General features: G+C 35.9%; 1 protein-coding gene across 2 annotated transcripts in view; it reads right to left on the reverse strand.

Moving 5' to 3' along the window:
- Positions 1-22,875, reverse strand: part of LOC121374053 (AF4/FMR2 family member 4-like) — a 156,031-nt gene that overhangs the window by 108,675 nt on the left and 24,481 nt on the right. For both annotated transcript variants that reach the window (XM_041500946.1, XM_041500945.1), the window contains exons 2-3: positions 15,502-15,625; positions 1,294-2,049 (exon numbers count right to left, since the gene is read on the reverse strand). In XM_041500946.1, the coding sequence (XP_041356880.1) occupies positions 1,294-2,049; positions 15,502-15,625 (880 nt within the window). The remainder of the gene's footprint in view (positions 1-1,293; positions 2,050-15,501; positions 15,626-22,875) is intronic.

The raw sequence follows: 22,875 nt of genomic DNA on the forward strand, positions 1-22,875 counted from the left end.
ACAGCTGGACAAAAGATGACTTCGGCTTATACACAAGGCCAATGATTTTGTACTGGATATTTAGGGTCAAACTAAGAGGTCGGCTTATCCAAGGAGTCGGCTAATACACGGCAATATACGGTAATTGGTATTTTGTTGGAAATTAACTCTAGGTTTTGCTTCTTTTTTTTTTTTTTTAGATAATTTGGCGAAATGTTTTGCTCCCCCAGAGCTAATGCTGGGTCTAATGGTTAAGAAAATACTACACAGTTTTGCTGTGTCATCATTATCAAATTTATGATGTAAACATCTGCCACTTGTCATCAATGCAACATGTTTTATTATCCTCATCACAAGAATAAACTTGTATAGGCATACTCAACACTTTATAAAATGTCATCTCTCATCATTCAAATTCAACAAAAACAATTTAGTAAAATTTAAATAATGATTTAAGTAATTATTTTGTACCTTATTTGATTAACAAAACCTGAATGTACCTTAGAACTATTTTACTGCATTATTGCATCTACATTCAAATATTTACTGCCAGTTTAAATGCAAACAAACAAAACTACAAAACCCCAAAACATTCTGTAACTTTAAAAGATCATACTTCATGGTTGAACAAGAATGATATAAAACTGCACACTTTATAAGATATCAATCATATATGACTCAATCAGTTATAAATTAACCTTTTTGTTCTCCAGTAGCCATCAAATCTACAGACATAATCAATTGCTTATCACAACAGGTATGACTTACAGTATAACATTACACTACACGACACATGAATATACATGTACCGATAAAGTTTCAAAATACAAAATGTTAAAACTATCAATCAAATTTATTTCAGTTCACAGAAACAATGAATATTAATTTGCTGAGCATATTTCTTCCTATCTGGACACAAATTTGACATGAGTTAATTTGACAATAAGATAATATTAACATACATGTATGTGCATTAATCACACTGGAAACAATTGTCTGTCCATTGCAGTCTTAAGTTGAGTGATTTTTCTCAAGATGAACAATATTAAATAGTTTATGAAAATCTAATCATGTCACAGTTTTCTTTCATGAAGGCGCAGCAGGACCCGTAGTTTACAAGTATTTGACAGCTATGCATAGTGTTGGGAACTGGTTGGAATTATATCACTGATCGTAAGTTATAATTGGGAAGGTTAAAGACAATTATTTTAATTTAAAAAGAAGGGCAATCCTGAACTGTTTATACATTTCTAAATTAAAGCAAGACAAAGAGGTTTCTTTCCAATGACCCACGCACTGTAAGCTATAACCTACCTCAAGTGGAATGGTGAGTTTAGGCAATCTGCTCTTTGTTTCATCCTTTCCCAGTCTCTTGACGACTCCGTTGGGGGGTGGCGTTTCTTTCAGCGGTGTAGATGAGTGTGGTCGACTAGATGCTTTATGAATGGGTGACTCTACCTGTGATGTGATGGAAGGGGTTATTTCTTTCAGCGGCGGTGTAGCAGGAGGTTTTGCTGGCGGTCTGCTCTTGACACCAGGACTGGGAGTCTGAGAGTCTTGTTTGCTGTGCAAGTCTTTGGACACCACATGAGAAGTGGACTTGACCGGAGACACGGATATTGCACGTTCCTCCCTCGCTGACTCCACCCTACCCTTGTAACCAATATTAATACTGACTTTTGCATCACGTCCCGCTTTTGATTCGTTGCTGCCTTTGGATTTGTGTCCCGATCTTATTTCACCAACTGTGAGTTCAGACTTGGTTTTACTTTCATCCTGACCAGGTTCAGCTTTGGATTTCACTCCTGAATATTTCTTGTCGTGACCTGGTCTTTCAACTGAACTTTTCTTCAACTGGGCATTTTGCACGGCACCGTTAGGCACTTCGGCTTTGCTGTACTTGAATGTTTTCCCAGTGATCTGTGGGGTTTGGGGTTGCTCGACCACACCCACCACAGGCTGCTGTGTTTGCGTCTGGTTCAGAGTCTGCACAAAGGGCTGGATGTTGTCAAACCTACCAAGAACTCGCACTATTTCATTGTACGTCTGGTCATCTTTGGAGTTCTGAATCTGAAAAATAAACACTTCTTTAGAGAACCTTCATTTTGTTAATTACATTTTGTTTGACTAACTGAATGTTGAATTTGTCTATTGACTGACAGAGCAACTTTTCCAAACTGCTAACAATTCTTTGGGTCCAAATTAAACCCTGCAGTACACAAATAACAATCACATGTAACAAGGTTATCTTCGTTAATGTTTATGGCAACAAGTCATCTGCATGAACCAATGAAATATTCAAATAACACCTGCTTAAAAACAAAAATATAAAAGGAGGAACTACATACATGTATGCAGCCTAGGCAATACATTTAATATTACTCATATGAGTCAAAATGTGATGTTCTACTACAACATAAAGTGTGACGTAACACCTTGTTGTCATTCAAATAGCCAATGCTCACTGATACTGACATTGTCAAAAACTGTCATTGGTTTACAAAGCTGAATAGTTATATTTATTAAATCATAATTATTCATGAACCATACATGTATTTGTTACACAAAAAAGGCAAAGCGGCCATAAAGTGTAATTGTTTATAATTTCATTAAAGTTGTACGAAAAATTACACCTTTTAATTTGGGAATATATTTTGTAGTGGACAAATCAATGTAATGTACTCAAGCACCGATTCTTGTGTATTATTATTTTTAGCCAGTTTCCAAAAAAGAAAATGGTCTTTTTATCCACCACCCCCACCCCACCCCCAATTTTTTTATATTTTAAATTAAAATAAACAGATTTAATGGGTAATAAATAGAATATTACATTTGCTCCCATTTCATATCAAGTTTGTGTCCCTCATGAAATAACTTTTATTGTTGCTTTTTGGGATGGGACGGTTCGGGTTTTTTAATTTTCGGTTCGGTTTTCGGTTTTTGTCCACTGTTCCATTTATTCGCAGTTCAATTTATTCATGATAAGTTTTACAAGTAGTACAAGTACGCCAATTATCATACATAGATTTTTATAAACTATTTTAAGAGCAAGACATTTTATTTTTAATGATCATTTGTTAAATAATTCTAGATGTAAAATTATATCTGGACTCGAAAACAAAAATTGCATTTTTACCATACCATGTTAGCATGTTGGGTCTGGGATACTTGGGCACTGTGTCCCCCAGGATTTGAGTTCAGAGAGTTGGCAAAATAATTTGGGGGCAAGAATGCTATGGATAGTCTCTCGGGCATTTAAAAAAAAAAAAATCAGTTGTCTTTAGATGCATTCTGGAGTACATAAGAGATGGGTGTGACTGTGTCATGTACACATTATAGAAGTCTAAAAGAAAGATATATGTCAAGACATATTTCTGTAATGTTTATTATTACTTTGATGATGTCAAATCTTTGATGAGAAGTATATATATATTTTTTTTTTTAAAGTATGGATTACTCGATATAAGCACAAATACATAATATATAGGCCTATTATATGTACTCAACTCAAGTTACATAAAAAGCTATCACTGATTTTTTAAAATTGAAGATAAGCAAGATTAAGTGCATGCCCATAATAGTGAATTATTTAACTAGTTATTATTATTATTATTATTATTTTTTTTTTTTTGCTTGTTACTGCAAGTGAAAAAATAAATCTGCAAAGATTTATTTTAAAAAAAAGAAGAAAAAAAGTAGTTTGAACTGTGGACGATTCATCCCAATAACAATTTATGGAAATTAGTGATGTTGAATCATTTTAAATTAATATGACAGAAATTACGAGTCATTTAACAATTCTTGAAGCTAACACATCTTTACTTCTTTTCTATTTTGACAACTGGGACAAAACATACTTAAAATGTTTATTTTCATGGCGGATTAATCACTGAGGTCAGTCCTTATTTTGGGATGTTACAATTTTTTACGGTCCTGGCAAGAAATTTGCTGGTTCTGCGCAGGATCTGAACGGCACCTATCGCCCATGCAAAAATGTCCGGTGTAAGGGAATCGAATGCTGTGATTGGCCGAAATACTTTATGGTTCATTGCAGGGTTCATACACTTAAAGGAAGTCAAAATTCCAGGGGTTTTCAAGCACTTTCCAGGTCAACTTTACCAAAATTCCAGGACCTTATCGAGTTTCCAAAGGTCGTTAAACACGCAAGTGCCAACCATCTTTGTGGATTTACAATAGATTCATTAACTTGACACGCTCCCTGAACTTGCTAAATACCCAGCGGCAAAAAGTGACAAACTTTCTTTTCCAATATGGCGACGCTGTCGCTTGGATCTCGTGGCCATGTGATCCTCGCATCGCAAGATAAAAAACAACAACAAACATTCACACGTCAACTGAGCCGGTAAACATCGATTGGCCGGAAGATTGGCATTTGATTGTGCCACGGAAATGAAACAAATAATTTAATTACATGTTAAATAAAGTAAATAAAGCCTCCGTTTTAAGCGTTTATATTTTATTTGACATCAAATTATCATTTTCAAGAGTTTTCCAGACTGCAAGATGATTTTCAAGGGTATTCAAGCACTGGAATACATTAGTTTATTTTTAAGGGTTTTCAAGGGTTTTCCAGGCGCGTACGAACCCTGTCATTGGGATTACCATCAATGTGCGGAAGTGTTTATACATGTATCATTAAAATAAAAAAATTAAAATGAATCGCAAAATGGGAAACAGTGCACCAAACCGTGGGCCTAAAACTGCGGTTTTCGGTAACATCGAATAATTGTATTATCCCTAGTTGCTTATTAAGCTTGTGGCAATTGAAAATTATTTCACTTAGGCATAAACATGATATGAGATGGAAGCCTGTTTAATATCCTATAACTTAGAAAATTTGTTTCTAATTTTCATTATTATTCATACTTACCTAGTACTAGCATAACAACAATGCTATACGACCCTGAGTTATAACCTCCACTGCAGAATTATCTCCCCTTGCCGGATGTATAACCTACACCCGCGCATGGGTAGACCGTATATCCTCGTTATCGATTCAAAGTCCGGAATGACTGAATCAAAAAAGACCTCCCTCGGGGTGGGTTGGAGGTAACGGTTGTTGTGCTATTACTAGGTAAGTATGAATAATAATGAAAATTAGAAACAAATTTCCTAATAGTCTTATTCAACTTACCGTACTAGCACAACAACAATGCTATAACAGACATGATATAATACCGTTAAAGCACGAGAATTTAACATTAAAGGGAGGAGGTAAGAAAACAAGGACTTCTTACCCATTCAACCAGTAGTGTTCGTCTCAAGTAATGATTCAGTGAAAAAGCAACCCACATCATACGAGGTATAAAATGTCAAAGTGACTTTTAAATTGAAGAACTACAACCCCAATTAAAAGTAAACCAAGTTAACAAGGTGAGGAAACCCGCACACAAAGTAATGGTAAAAGACACTCGACTGCCCCAGATAGTCAACCATCCACCACCCACTCTCCAAACAGGAGGTGGAGAACTATCTCCCAGAAAGACTGCCGGTAGCGACCAGACGAAATAAGGGTCGCCCCCTACTCGTGGCCCTGCGCACCGAAATGATTTGCTGCCCTGCAATGACTGATTGAATCCGCCGAGTTCCGTCCGGACCAACAGCCATATCACGGAAATAAAACCGGTCAAACGTGTGTTGACCTTTCCAAAACCCCGCACTCATGACCATGAAAATGTCCAAAGAATCATGGAAATTAAGGGAAGCAGAAATCGCCCGAATCTCATGAGGTCGAACAGAGAAATTCCGCAGAACATGATCACCCGCCTTCTCATATGCCAGTTTGATGGTTGCAGCAATCCATCTCGACAAAGCATTCTTCTTAATGTCTCCTGGTTGGCGAGTGAAAGAGATAAAGATTCTCTTCGTGTTTTGCCGGAGATTTCTAGTACGCTCCAAATAGAATTTCAAGGCTCGCACCGGACAAAGAAGTCTATCAGAATTATCCGCAGAAAGCGTACGAGTTAAACATTGAATGATGGCCGGAGGAAACTCTTCCCCTGGCACCTGGTTCTTAACCACGAAAACAGGATCAGTACGTAACGCAACTGACCCGTCCGTATTGTAATCCACCAAATCATGCAAAAAAGCATGAATATCACTAATACGACGGCAAGCCACTAGTGAGACCAGAAACAAAGTTTTCCACGTCAAATGACGAAGACTGGCGAATTTCAAAGGCTCATAGGGCTTTCCTTTGAGTGCATGAAGAACCAGAAAAACATTCCATTTAGGCAAAATGGAAGGCTTCTCAACCATGTTTTGCAACGACTTAAGCAAGTCATGCAACACGAGATTCGTTGAGAAATCTTGACGTCCACACTGCCTCAGAGTAGTGAAAATGGACGACTGGTGACTTCTTACTGTTTGAACCTTCAGCTGTCTTTCTTGGACAAGAGCCAGAAAGTACTCAGCTAAGTCATTAACAGTAGGCGACAAGGGATCCACGTCCTTCTCAGTTGCCCAACGAACCCAAGCGCGCCAGAAGAAGAATTTTTTTCAAATGACGTGCCATGCGCTGACCGTAACAGAAGCGAACCTGCATAGGCAGGACGATGCGGACAGGCCGAATCTGCAAACTGGTCCAACCCCAGTCTCACTGGAAACCCCGGCGGTGGAGGGACTGGTGGAGGCGATTCCCCTAGCCAGGCCATGAAATTCTCAAAAAGAGAAACATAGTCCCCCCGAGTCCGCCCCTGAGGGCGACCCAAAACCATCGGACCCTGAACGAAAGGTTCCGCCCACGCAGTCGAGGGATAACGTCTGGAACCTCTACACCGATCTGACAGGTCCGGATTGACCATCGGAGTAGACACAGGCACACCCAAGAAAGCTGCAGTTTCCCTGATCCCTGCCGAAGCAGACAACGGGACTGGTGGCGTCAGTTGAACTGAACTGTCAGGAAATTCGTACACGTACGAATCCTGCTGCGAATTCTGAACCCAACGTACCACGTGTGGATTAGCCAACCCAGTTGACATGGCCATGTGCGAACGATCTAAAAGTTGATGACGCTGTACAGGTGCCCCAACGACAGAAGGGACGCTCAATGGCACCCGAAACAATGCCACCCGGCTCCGTGACCGAGACAACGTTGTGAGACTTCGCGATTTCGCCAAGTGGTTCGATCACCGAAGTAGCGCCGAAAGACGCGTTGGCCGAAACGGTGCCCTCGGACGCCACGACCAACCCTGCACCAGAAATCTGGTGAGACAAACAGCGCCGCAAAGCGGACTTCATCCGAGAGCCAATCGACCCCTCCACAGAAGGACCGATAACCCTGCCCCCATCAGCAAGATGGGAGTCGGAACTGAGAGACACAGTCGTTCCTGCCACGACTGCACTCCCTCCGACTGACGCCCTCGTTACAACCGTAACAGGCGCCGCCTCCACCGACGGAGGCAAAAGCAAATCCCCAGGTGTAACGGAGCCCGACCTGGAAGAAACCTGGAGCAACAGCGCCCCCTCCGCGCCAAGCGGCGCTTCGGGTTTACTGGTATCACCATGAAGATGGCGAACAGATGAGGAGGCGCCCTTGCGCCTACCACTTGTCCGCGAGCTCTTTCAACTGGACACCGACTTGCCGACCGACGGCAAATCAGTATGGAGCACGACCCCGGAGGTTGCCACTGCGCTCCGCCCGTCTCCCGTTCACGTCTAATCATCCTCTTACGCTCGGCGTCTTTTGACAGCTTCTTAGCCTTCCCCCACGTGGAGGGGGACCAATTTACACAGATATGACACTGGCGTTCAAAACAACAAGAACGACATAACAAATGCTGATCAAACTGGGGCAGTCATTTAAGACAACCCCCCTCGGCACACACAACCAACCGGTTGGAGCCCGAGGAAGCTGTGTCAGACATTAACCCCCTGTGTAAATCACCCAAAGACCTCATATGACAGAGTAAAACAAAATTACAAATTAATAAACAATTTAACAATTTGACAATTTTTTTTACTACAGAACTCGAACACGACTGCAATGGAGGACTGCAAAAACGAGGATATACGGTCTACCCATGCGCGGGTGTAGGTTATACATCCGGCAAGGGGAGATAATTCTGCAGTGGAGGTTATAACTCAGGGTCGTATAGCATTGTTGTTGTGCTAGTATGGTAAGTTGAATAAGACTATAGCATATTACAGGAGTGGCCTTATCATACATGTTTTTAAGTACCTTTCACAAATACATCCTACTAAACCATCATGATATTTGGTCATTCAGAACACTTGAAATGATCACGACCAGGAGCGTTCAACAGAAAAGATTTGAAACTTTATGTGTCAAGGAATGACTGCAAACTATATTCATTCAAAATATTCAATTATTATTTATACATATATTTATATATTTAATTTAAGAAAATTAACAATTTCATGCACTGCAGGAAAAAAGTCTGGAATTTTTATATTTTTAATGATATATGTTCAAAGGTCATAACTGTGAAAAATGGGTAAATAGCCATGAAAGTCAAACGTGATCTGTAACAGTGCATGATAAAGCTAGTATACATAAAATACCTCGAGGCATTGTGAAAAAAAACATCTGAAAAACCGGTAGGTGACTAAAAACTATTAAATTATTGTTCGTGTATCATTGTCCATTTAGAATTTCACTTTTACCTAAATTATTTGGGACGGAGCAGTGACATTTCAGTTGTTAGGCCTTTTTTTTCTTTTTTTCTTTTTTTCTATTTTTTTGGGGGGGGGCCTCCAGTATGAACATTTTATGTATTTTAAATATTAATACACTTGTAAAACAATAACCCACTTATATTTACCATATATGCATTCCGTAATTAGCATTCGTACAAATACCTTTCATGTAAACTTCCTTTTCAAAAAGAGTTTTACTTAAACACTTACATCCAAACCCTGAGTGAGTGCTCCACAAGGCTCAGTGGGTAGGTGTAAACCACTTGCACCGACCAGTGATTCATAACTGGTTCAACAAAGGCCATGGTTTGTGCTATCCTGCCTGTGGGAAGTGCAAATAAAAGATCCCTTGCTGCTAATCGGAAAGAGTAGCCCATGTAGTGGCGACAGCGGGTTTCCTCTTAAAATCTGTGTGGTCCTTAACCATATGTCTGACACCATATAACCGTAAATAAAATGTGTTGAGTGCATCGTTAAATAAAACATTTCTTTCTTTCTTTCTTTAAACACTTACATAAGTATATAAATATGTGCATCACACAAAAAAACGATGTCAAATGACTGTAAAATAACTGTCTGTACACTACAGGCTTGATCAACTGGCTACACTTTCTCTGCAAACAGTCTTGGGTGCACTCGATGGTGTTTACCTGGAGGCTGAAGACATGTTTGCCCTCAGTGGGTGCTGATAACCCCCCAGAAGTGAGAAATAACATTATCGATGCTGCAGTGAACTGCACCAGTGGCAGCACGCACACTGCAGCAATCTGCATACATGTGTGTCACCCTCGAGTTAGCATGGAAAATACATGTATTTACATCTCGGCTGCCTACAGCACGGCTACTGTATGAGAAAGACACTACAAATTACTGGCAGTCGTAAATGTGTTCAGTCTATTTTAGGAGATTTCCCTGGAAGGCCTGTTGGACACTCTGAAGATTGTCTGATTAAAACCTCCAGTTCGTCTATTGATCCAGTCCGGTCAAGTTATTTTAAGTCCTAAGAGTATCTATTTAAAGCTTCTGCGTAAATGATATTAAAAAACCCAAAAACAACCGATGGCCATCAAAATAGCACACCTTGATCAAAACAAATAGCACACATTGAATGTGACTGTAAGCAGTATCAAGTGTTTCAAGGAACATTATGACTGTTCTTACTGCTAATGAAGTGATAAAACAAACAGTAATGTCCCAATATGTGAAGTGGGTTGAAGATAAAAATACTTAAAATAACACAGGAAATGAAGCACACATTTTGAGCCATTTATCCTTTTATTTCAGACTGAATGTGATGTTCTAAAACCAAACATGAAAAATTATATTACAAAATCAATACTAAAGAAAAAAAAGAAGAAAAAAGTCAAAAAAGAAAATCATATTAATATTGTTAACGATGTCTAATGAAATAGTGTGATATTTAGATTGGCAACCATAATATTAATATTGTTAATGATGTCTAATGAAATAGTGTGATATTTCGAAAGGAAACCATAATATTTTATTCTTAAAGGTATCTCATGAAATAGTGTTATATTTAGAATGGAAACAGTAATATTAATATTGTTAATGATGTCTAATGAAATAGTGTGATATTTAGAAAGGAAACACTAATATTAATATTGTTAATGGTATTTTATGAAATAGTGTTATATTTAGAATGGAAACAGTAATATTAATATTATTAATGGTATCTAATGAAATAGTGTGATATTTAGAATGGAAACCATAATATTAACCTTCTGAGTACTGCAGGCGAGATATCGACATACTGTATACTGTATATAGTGCATTCCCCAATTCATATTTCCCGCCGTTTGGCACATGACACTCACCGGAAACGGAAATATAATAAAAGAAAAAAGATTTTTTTTCAAAATGGTGGCTTTTGTTTTGATTTTTTCAATGAAAATACCTTGAAATTTTTAGTTCAAAAAGTGGTTTTCAGCAAGTATTTTCGCTTGACAACAATGGCGGCACATCGCGGCAATTTTCAGGGATCAATAGCTGATTGTAACAGCTAATTCGATAATAAATTTGATCGTTTTACCAACAATGTAAATCACCAAATATTGCAATATAAATTGTAGTTCGGGTTTAAAAAGAAATTCTGGTCAGAAAACCACTGTTATCAGGAATAATGGACATAAATACTGGACAGCTGGCCACAAATGCCCGTAAGTAAATGCAACTTTTTAGATTTTTTGCCTATTTTTAATCACCATTAGCTGATCTAAAAATAATAAAAATTACAAAAACCCACAAAAATAATACTTACCGATTCATATATGAACTTTATTTCATGTATTTATCAAACACTTAAGTGAATATATGTGAGTAAAAATTATAAACTTGTATCCACTCAACGTGATTTTTGTTAAAAATTAATCCAGTAGTCTAAAGGTTAACGGTATCTAATGAAACAGTGTGATATTTAGAAAGGAAACACTAATATTAATATTGTTAACATTATCTAATGAAATAGTGTAATATTTAAAAAGGAAACACTAATATTAATATTGTTAACGGTATCTAATGAAATAGTGTAATATTTAGATAGAGAATAATACATGAGTGCCCGTTAGATACCTTTTATCTCACGAGTTGTTTTAAAATGTATATAACAAGCGAAAGTGAGTTTGATACATTTTTAAACAATGAGTTGTGGGATAAATGGTATCTAACGGAAACAAATGTTTTATTCTATTTTTTACATATCCTCAAAAACCAGGTTTTAAGCAAATTTTAACATCTTTCTTAACTAAAAGTTATTTGCATCCATTGCACTTATGCGTCACACACACATGATTGTCAGGTTAACTATACGCCACAATGTAATCGATTTTTATCGCTCTAGATTTTTACTGGACGTATGGCATTGGTGACCTGGCCATCACCTAGGAGCAGCCTGTCATATGTCTTGAAATTGTTAACACATGTATCACGTATATGTGTTAACAAGTATGTGTAATCATAAATAACATATGGTGTTCTCACCAATGGATGTGTAAGAAAAAGGAAACATTAATATTAATATTGTTAACGGTATCTAATGAAATAGTGCGATGTTTAAAAAGGAAACACTAGTATTAATATTGTTAACGGTATCTAATGAAATAGTGCGATGTTTAGAAAGGAAACACTAGTATTAATATTGTTAACGGTATCTAATGAAATAGTGCGATGTTTAGAAAGGAAACACTAGTATTAATATTGTTAACGGTATCTAATGAAATAGTGCTATGTTTAGAAATGAAACACTAATATTAATATTCTTAACGGTATCTAATGAAATAGTGCGATGTTTAGAAACGAAACACTAATATTAATATATGGTTAATGACTACTAATGAGTCTTCTTCTTAGCAATCAAAGGGTTTGAACCTAACGACGGCAACTGCGGTCGTTAAATTGTAAAAAAAATTATGTCAGGCGGGACTTTTATGCCTTTGGATAAAATTACTGTCGTCAGTAAAACTCTTCAAAGATGGCAAAATGTATACACAATTTTGTACCTTTGAAATGGACACCATACAGCAAAATAACCTTTCAGTCATATTTATTTGTTGCAAAAGTCACTTTTAACACCAAAATAATAGTTAAAGAGAAGTCAAATTTGCTGTTGGTGGGCAGTTTCACTCAAAATTGTCATGGATGACAAATTCGTAAGTTCGAGGTCTGTGATCATGCAATAGATTCATTATAACACCATACCTTGGTGGGCATACATCATGTGATCAATTGCTGGAATTCTGAAATCATTGCACAATGCATGTCATAAGGGCCTTGCAATGGCTCAAAATATTTGATTGTCCCAGTGATGCTATCGCACACTGCACTGATGATCATTAAGTGGAATATGATATTTAGAAAGGAAAGAAGAGCATATTTAATAACCATATTTTTTAACTCTGGATATTCATTGTTCGTCTTAACAGTTTTTGCAACAGTTGGTCTAAAATGTGAGATTAGAAACCTGCTGCAGCCACATATGCTACATACTCCTACTGAAGGTTTTTTATTACCCATATGGTGAAAAATATCTTGGTACATATCAAAGTAATACATCCCACTAGAACACCCAAGTGGGACGTCACATGACGACATCATTGATTGGCACACAAGAATCTTACAGGAACTTTCATCAAACGAATTGAGTGATATAAATTAAAATCAATTATGGGTAATAAATAAGATATTAAACTCGCTACCATTTCATATCATATTTATGTCCCTCGTGAAATAATTTGTATTGAAAATTATTTCACTCAGGATATAGATATGATACGAAATGGAAGCTTGTTTAATACGAAATAAAAGCTTGTTTATATGCTATAAATAGGCACTTCCCCACAGAATAGACAGAATAGTGCAGACTATTTAGTCTTTGATATAATAGTCATGTAGAGGTGGCTGGATATGAAAAAACAATGGTTCCTCTGAGGGGAATCGTTCCTACAACCCATCACACCTTGATAGAACTGTACCACTGACCTACATCTCACAATTGACAAAATGGGAGACTAAACGTAGCCATGTGCACCACACTGAAGACAGAAATTTTGCTGGCTTTTGCAGCTCATTGTGTGAATATTATGTTAGTTCAGTGTGGTTTGTGTATGTATCGAGTGTCTGGCAACATTCCAGCTCTGACAAGAAATGACATCAGGTGTTGCCTTGATGTTTATAGCACACACAAGAATTTATCACCAAATATCTTTTACATGACAACCATCGCCGATATTGATTTATACCTCTTTATTTGATAGAAATCCATTAATCACCTCATCTACACCAAATGTTACCTTACTATACAGTTTAGCATAATCAAAGTTGACATATTCTACGTTGAATATATGTTCTTTTATAATGAGAATGCATTTACATTGAAAGCTAATGCAATTTGCTAGAACAAAAACAATATTGCTTTAATAACTATACTTCATTCAGTCATATGTTACCGGTATACATGTTTAATATATGGGCTGTAGTAGAAAGAAAGAAAGAAATGTTTTTATTTAACGATGCACTCAACACATTTTATTTACGGTTATATGGCGTCAGACATATGGTTAAGGACCACACAGATTTTGAGAGGAAACCCGATGTCGCCACTACATGGGCTACTCTTTCCGATTAGCAGCAAGGGATCTTTTATTTGCACTTCCCACAGGCAGGATAGCACAAACCATGGCCTTTGTTGAACCAGTTATGGATCGCTGGTCAGTGCAAGTGGTTTACACCTACTCATTGAGTCTTGCGGAGCACTCACTCAGGGTTTGGAGTCGGTATCTGGATTAAAAATCCGATGCCTCGACTGGGATCCGAACCCAGTACCTACCAGCATGTAGACCGATGGCCTAACCACGACGCCACCAAGGCCGGTTGGGCTGTAGTAGAGGCTTTAACTAGCATGTACAAAAGTAACCTTTTGTTTATTACTGAATGCAATTGAAGGTACATTATAAAATAAAACCCATTTAAACTGAACAGCCAAGGGACCAAGTTACAAGTCCAGTTTTAAGGGTATCCGGTTTAATGAAATTATGTTATGTACCAATATTTAAAAATGGACAATGAAAAACATCCAGTTTTTAGGGAATTCTCGTTTACAGTAGGTCCAGTTTTGAGGGTTTTCACTGTATATAATTACCAAGATTTTGCAAGTGCCATAATTCTCCAAATAAAGTTAAAATTTGTTTAATTAATCATCAGTGATTGGATTTATTTGATGTCAGTGATAGTGATAGCATGTAAAAAAAAAGTAAACAAGAATTCTGCGAATTAATTTTCACACCTAACAAACTTATTCGATGCCATAATGCAATGTTAAAAATAATCATAAATTTAAAATACTACATAAAATTTTCAATTTATTTAATTTCTTATTTTTGTCACATACCCTAGTTTGTAAACACTAAGGCATATTTTTCACTGTTAGAGCCATTTTTTTGTAACTGAAATCATACTTTACTTGATTTTATTGTTTAGAGTATCCATTCAAAGTGTTTCTGGTAATCCTGGTGTTTTTAATATCACAAAATGGATGTTTCATATTTTTTTTAATGCATGTGCATCTGAGAAATAAAGGATATAGAGTGGAGTTTTCGTCTACTTTTAAGGATATTTCACCATTTCAACTTCACCATTTCAATGTCACCATCTCTTGTTTCACTCTGTTATAATATTATCCAAATGTTTTACAGGTTTGTAGATTAATTAAACTAAGTGTCGATAGGGTCTGTGACTTTAAGCAAAAAGCAGATTATTGTAATTAAAAATGTTTAATTCTTTTAAAATTATTTTCACATGCATTGTGATGAGCATCCATAGGTGCAACTATAAACCAAGTTTCATTGATCTAGAACTTTCAGTTTGTGTGAAACAGACCTAAACATGAAACTGTAACAGTGAGCAAAAAGCAAATACATGTACTTTAATTTTTAAAATTTAAGTACTTTTTTTTTCTCAAATGCATTGTGAATTACTAGTTTCATCAATCAAAGATTTATGATTTGTGAGAAATGGAGCTAAACGCAAAACTTTAATGTTGAACTTAACACAAAAGTTGATGCTGTCGTCACCACCTCTACTACCATCACTGAAAAAATAATACTGACAAGACAAAAATAAAATAAATATTTTAAAAATTTAACATGCATTGAGATGAACATTCATAGATATTACATTGCCCATTGCTCCCACCACTCCCAATTGGAAGGTGAATTAAACTAATGCTGCCTCTTCCAGTTGCAACCAAGACATGATGTTGGGCAAGTAAACACCCACAGTTGCTTGCCCACCGGACAACACATATAACTTCAAATTTGAGCATCCCCTGACCTTTTTGGGTTCATCAAAAAGTCCAACGCTTGGCTTCTCTTGAGTTAATTCTGGTCTCTTGGCTTGAATGGCACGCTGTCGCTGTGCTTCTTCTTTTAGTCTGGCCTTCAGATTCAATGTGTCACTGAAATCACAGATAAAAAGAGAAAATCAAAACTTTAAAATATTAAATGTTTGATATGTGACTCAGGCTATGCCGCACATGAAAACAATCATTAACCAACACAAAACAAAAAATAAGTTGAGAACAATCGTTCAGGTTAACTACCAGGGCCCATATTTTCAAAGCCATCTTAGCACTACGAATTCATAAAACCACCATAGGTCTCACTACACAGATGTCATCTGCCAATGAAACACATGTTAAATTGCCCAACTTCAAATGAGGATTGCCAATAGAATGGGTTCTCATTTGCAGTAACAACATACACCATTGCAAACATACATTGTATAAGCATTTATTTTCACTCCAAAATTGAGAACATTTCCGTCTCAGTTTTTTGCTATATGACCGCATCTGGCTGAAGTACCAGTCTGAACAGGTGGTTCATTAACCGATTCACTCCGGCTGTCTTCTGCGCTATATAGCCATATCCCAAAAGATCAGTGCACAATATTACACAACATGATGGACAAAATACAGCCAGAAGGCTTACCATCAAACATACATATTGTTTTAATTCTTCATCATTACCTAGAAGTGAATATGTGAACCACAACATGTGTCACAATTAGGAACTATAGTGGACCGTGATTAATGAACTCTCACCCGAAAGTGATCTGTGTAGTGAGACCATAGGTTGTGACGTCACTATAGCACACACCATAGTGACATCATAGCTTACAATGGTTTTACGATTTTGTAGGCTAAGATTGCTTCAAAAATATAGACTATTGTTACCACATGTATGAACATGTAGTTCTTGATACTTGGTAACATTTGATTTAAACAAAAGCAACACTGCATATGACAATCAACTGAGTTTAAGTCAAATATAAAGATATATTTGATACTTGTAAAAATAATTTGAATTTTGAACAATAACTTTAACATACATGTACATGTACCGGTGCAAAATATTTCACGTGAACCATCGTTCTGTTCGCGTGTCGGTTACGCAAAATTAAATTCGGTTACGTGACCTGTAGACATTCAGAAATTTAAACTTTCAAACTTCATGATTACAGGAAGTTTATTATACAGTTAGAGTATTGTAATTTCAAGACACTAAAGTTTGACTAGTATTCCGACAAATGTTTTAGACTGATTTTTAGATACTTGATGTGCAGCAAACCAGTACACAACATTATATTGCAACTGTTGTAACATCACTGTAGTATAGAAGTACTATCGATAAAGTAAAAGTAACTTGGCCTCCGCAAAACGAGTAATGGAATCTGGCAGTGTATCTATTTTGTTTCAGTACTGGGGCTGATATTTAGTCCTTTTACAATACTGTTAACTTTAGCAAGCATTAAAGAATCTGTTTTATAAAATGTTTTCTTTTGTATTTTGTTTTAACTTTATGTTTGAGCTAAAAATTATGTATTTAAAATATAATTTCAACGTAACTTTGAGGTAACCGATCAGTTAACCCACAGGTTACGCAAATATAATTAATTACATAACCAAACAATTGGTTACCTAGGTAAAAACCATGTGAACTGACTTCTGGTTACCTCAGATTTCGAATTATTGTCCCGTGATGTACTATAGATTACCAGACAGTATGCTAATTTCAATGCCTCAAGAATACTTTCTTATCGTCAGTATCATAAGGCAATTACAAAATAATTCCAAGATTTTCATCTCCACACACACCGAGGAAAAAGGCTCAACTCCAGGGGTGTTTTTTGTAAATGTTTCAAAAACTCCTTTTCGATGTGTATATGTATTTTTATTGTCAATAAAATAAAAAATAAAAATGAAATTTCACCCTCCACTTTAGCATTTAATTTATAACGGTCTGTTGGAAATAAAACTCAATTAAAGCTGCATACAATGCAGGGCACAATATTTCACGCGAACCGCCGTTCTGTTCACGTGTCGGTTACGCAAAATTAAATTTACGCGAACCGCAAATCAGTTACGTCGTGACCTGTCAGAAATTAAAACTCGCAAACTTCACGATTACAGGAAATTTATTCGTGCAGACATACTACTAGTATTCCGGCAAATGTTTTAGACTGATTTTTAGTACTTGATGCGCGGCAAACCAGTAGACAACGGTATATTACAACTGTTGTAACTTGCGACCGAAGGCTCAGTATAGAGTCGAGCCAAAAGTTTAAAAGAAATGTGCACGGACCGCTAAGGCGCCTAAATTATCTGCTGCTATTCTATCTCTAAAGGAATATATGTAGACATTCTATGGGATTGCCTATAATTTTACAAAGATTGAAAACAGTTTTAACGTAAACAAAAATGCAAAAATGTCACAAAAGCTGAAAAATACAAACATCGCATAATGAGCTTTAAATAACAAACATTTGGAATGTCACTGTAGTATAAAGTACCAGCGATAAAGTGAATATAGCATCGCCACCGCAAAATACGATTCAGTGCCAAATTGTGGTCTTTCTTTTTATGTTATTATAAGGTTTATTTTTATTAATCTAATCATGCATCAATGAGTAGCCTGTTTTATAGTTCAGAGGAACTGGACATTTGTTGTTTGGGTTTTTGGTGGGGGGTTTTAAATCTGCTGTATACTAAATTTTACATATTATCAGTGACAAATGGTAGCCTTTATTTGTTATTTATATTAAAAAAATTTTTAGTCTAATCATGCACCAGTGAGTGACTGAGTGCTTTGCATTATATTTCAGAGGAACCAGGGAATGGAAATTTTTCCTCCAAATGTATCTATTTTGTTTCAGTACTGGACTAATAGTGTTAACTTCAGCAAGCTCCACAGAGGTTCAGGAATATGGTGGCCCGATGCCCGAGGACAGTGGTTTTTACATTCGAGCAACTAAAAATTACTTTTTGCGATCCCGATGGCAAGTGGTAAATAATAATAATAATAATAATAATAAATAATAACAATAACAATAATAATAAATCTACAATGCTACGATCATACGACAACAAAAGAAACATCTACAAGTCACTTCTTTCGATTTGCAAGCATTAAAAAAACTGTTTTATAAAACATTTTCTTTTGTATTTTGTTTTAACTTAATGTTTGAGCTAAAAAATATGTATTTAAAATATAATTTCAATGTAACTTTGAGGTAACCGATCAGGTAATCCACAGGTTACGCAAATATAATTCATGTAACCGAACAATTGGTTACCTAGGTAAAAACTACGTGAACTGACTTCCGGTTACCTCAGATTTCGAAATATTGTCCCCTGCAATGTATATATGTCCATAAAAATTCCAATGGATTAATTAAACAGGATAACCACATGTCTGATGGGCCACCTTTTTTTTCTTTCTATTGTAATTTATTTTCATCATGAAAAAAAGTCCCCTTTCTCCAATTTGACCAATTTTAAATATATACAGTTTCAAACATCGGATTTGAAATTTGTACTGTAACAATATTATACTGTAGACTTATGGACTAAATGTAGAAATTGTGATGGACTAGTACATTTTGGAAGGTACTAATCCATTGGACTAGCAAGATATTTTCCATTTTTGCATCCCTAACATGTATACACTATTAATTATGAATGTATACATGCAGTTTATATTTGCAGCTATGTAATATAGGTCGCCAAGTATATTGTATGAATATAGAAGAGGGCCTCGTAAGTTGTCAAACTTGTGCCCAATTCTTTTGTTCTTTGTACAATAAAATGTTTACAATCAATTATGAATGAACTATTGAAAACATATACATAGTTGCTGCATTAAACTTGTGCATTCCATATATACATGTAACAAAGAAAGAAATGTTATATTTAACGACGCACTCAACATGTTATATACATGTAACAATGCAATATAACACATTGAAGTAACAACATATGGTCATGTTACTACAATAAATGTTTTGAACAACTCACAATCATCTAAATCAGTAAGCATATATACAATTATTTGTGTATTCAGTTCAAGGAGCATACACAGAGCAACACAATAGTGTTAAGACTACAGTGAAGGTTTATGACCCATTTTGTTTTGTCAAGTCATTTACTACCCGGAAAAGTCAACACTTATCCTACCTTGAAGCTAGACCAATCAAATGACACGATACAGGTTGTTGAGGATATCAACCGAAGTCCCATCGTGTTTACAAAAATACACATCTCCTGTGTACAAGATGGAAACAGCCCAAGGCTCTGCTACAGTACTAAACTTAGTACATGACCCCGGGAACACCACATGTATCAAAACATCATTTTCTTATGAATAACAGGAGTAAATCTCAAACACACAATAACCTACCTAAAGTAGTGTCGGAAATAGAATAAAAATGATTTTTGTCAATTATTTCTTTCATATTAAACTGACAAGTAAATATTTTGTAAATACCTAGTTAATGATATTCTACCTAATTTAGCATTTACTTGTTTGGGCTCTCACTGATGTACAAGGTGGTGTTTACTTTTGAAATTAAAATTAAAATGTCAGTAAACAGGAGATTTGTGACCTTTATTGGAACAGACTATAACACATTTTGATCCATATGTGTCAAATTTCATTACCCTTAAACAAACTTTTAATTCAAACCTGCATGTTAACTGATTATCTTGAATTGCAGCATAAATTATTAATTATGACCAGCATATTTAGTGAATATAAATTCAATATAAGTACAGTAGAAATTTATACAATCGTGCAACCACTTAAAGGTGCTATATCAGAAGTTATAAGCGAGCATCTGTTTGTAATAAAGATTCTCCAATCAAAAGGTATTTTCTACTACTAGTACTAGTAGATAAAATCATTTCCTATAATCATTTATGGGCATATAGTTAAAGGTGTAGTCTTTAAATGTTAAAGCAAAATTTAATAAAAGCAATAAAGTGCACAAATCACCTGTTTACAGACATATTTTTTTTAATTTGAAGAGTACCGTATATCTTCGCCTATAAGTCAAATTTTTTTCACCCAAAAATTATTTTATAACTTGGGGTGTCGACTTATAAGAGGGTAAAAAAATTTCACCCAAAAATATTACTGTTTTGGGGATTATTTTACAAGTTTTCCTTTGTATTTATACTCAAACATGTTAATTTGACACATTTGTTTTTTATAACCTTTTTTTTTTTTTTTTACATTAGAACTGTTTTGGTTATGCAAAAAGGCGTGCGATCTCACTCGCATGCCAAGAGAACAGTCCACTTAGTTAAAATAACAGTCATCACTAATAGCAAAAATGTAAACAATACTAACTACCTGTTGCCTGAGTTTATTTTGAAATCTGGTCACTGGCATTAATGGTTGTTCAAACAATGTTTTGTTGGTGATTAACTTCAGCTTAGACTGATATCTGCAGTTCACTAGAGCAATAGGGACATACATAAAAACCAGTGTACTTTCCAGAGTTATCCTCCTTACGTGTATTAATATGGCGTGTATTAATATGGCGGCAAAACATGTGATTAACTGATACTTTCAGTTTTATTGTAGTGATCTGTTGTCAGTGTTTATAAATAAAGTTGTTGTCTGTGCACAAAACCATGCTGTACAGTGCCATACGGTAACAGCCAAACAGCTTTCACTATCTACTAAGGGAATATTTCGTTTTGATGCTGTTACTTGTTTGCGATGTACAAAACGTTAAAACCGAAGTTTGTAAAATAATTTTCATTTGTTCAAATATTGTACATTATTGTTCTCAATATTTATAAGTTGTTTTTCATGGGTCAACTTATAAACGGGTCGATAAAAAAATATGTTTTCAGGGCTTGAAATTAGGGACTCGACTTATAGCCGAGATCGACTTACAGCCGAGATCGACTTACAGGCGAAGATATACGGTAACCACCACCGTGTACATCAGTGAGAGCCAAAACATGTAAATGCAATTGGAGGGACCAGTTATTAATTCACCTTTCAACTGGGGGGTGGGGTGTAAATGCATAATCGTCAGTGCTGGGGTCAATGACATATGTACCCCACCCCCACCTTCCAGCCTATTTTACTGTTTGAGTATTAATAACATTTTATCAGAAATCTTGCAGTTTGTTTCATTATACTTGAGCGTATAGTATCATTTCGACAGACAAGTAAAGAAATCAAAGTTACAAATGTTTATGCCAGATTTAAATCAAAACTTTCCATCCAATTTTAATTAATGCTCATATGGCTTCGACTTTTGTGAAAAAAAAAAAAACAGAGCATACATGTAGGCTACATTAAACAATAATTTGCTGAAGAGTTTGGAATGTGTTTCAAACACACAGGTTCTGGTGACTACAATTCACGACTAGTGGCAGGTCTTCCAAATATGAAATTGGTCAGTAATTTGATCAGTAGAAATATATTTGTGAGACATCTGGACACTTTCATCTCCGTATGTGTGAATTTATTTATCAATACCTGGATTATACATGGAAAAGAAAGAAATATTAATGACCCCTGGCCCATTTTAAACTTCAGTTATTTGATGTCACCACAAGCCAAAGACCACAATGGCAGCAAAGGATCTTTAATTTCATAGACAAAACAGTACATACCACAACCGTAGATGTACCCATCGTGATGGGCTTAATTAACCATAGAGTCCATCACACCTCAGATGAGCACTCTACCGCTTATCCCACTCCCAAAAGGGAAAAGTTAACAGAAAGGGGGCATAACTCTGTATGACAAATTTTGATCAAATTTTTTGTTTCTGCATCAAGGCACATGATACAGAAAATAAAGCCTTGTAGCCATAATTTCCAAGCTAAAATAAAAAGTAAAAAACTGGAAACTTTTATTCAAATTATGAATATTTATTTTAAAATTGGGACTCAAAAATGACATGCCGTACACCCAAACAAAAATGCATGCTTACGGCTAGGTTGTCACAAGGTAGTTACAAGCTTGTTACAAGGTAGTACAAGCAATGCAAGCTATTTGCAAGCTAACATTTAGCTCACGTAAGCTGTCAGTAATTCTGCAAACTTGCTGTATGCATATCTTCAACTGAAGCTTTCGCAAGCATGTTTTCAGGTTTGCAAGTTTGCTGCATGCATATCTTCAACTGTGCAAGCTTCCCGCAAGCATGTTTTTATTTGTGCAAGCTTGCTGCATGCATCCATACCTTCAACTGTGCAAGCTTCTTGCAAACATGTTTCCACTTGTGGAAGCTTGCGCAACTGGCCTTTGGGAAATGGAGACCAATATGGTTATCTAATAATCTAAAGCCATGTTCATATACATTTGTATATAAATGGCACATGTGTATGGAAATGGGGGTTCACAT

This window comes from Gigantopelta aegis, chromosome 6 (assembly GCF_016097555.1).
Source record: "Gigantopelta aegis isolate Gae_Host chromosome 6, Gae_host_genome, whole genome shotgun sequence".
NCBI lineage: Eukaryota > Metazoa > Mollusca > Gastropoda > Neomphalida > Peltospiridae > Gigantopelta > Gigantopelta aegis.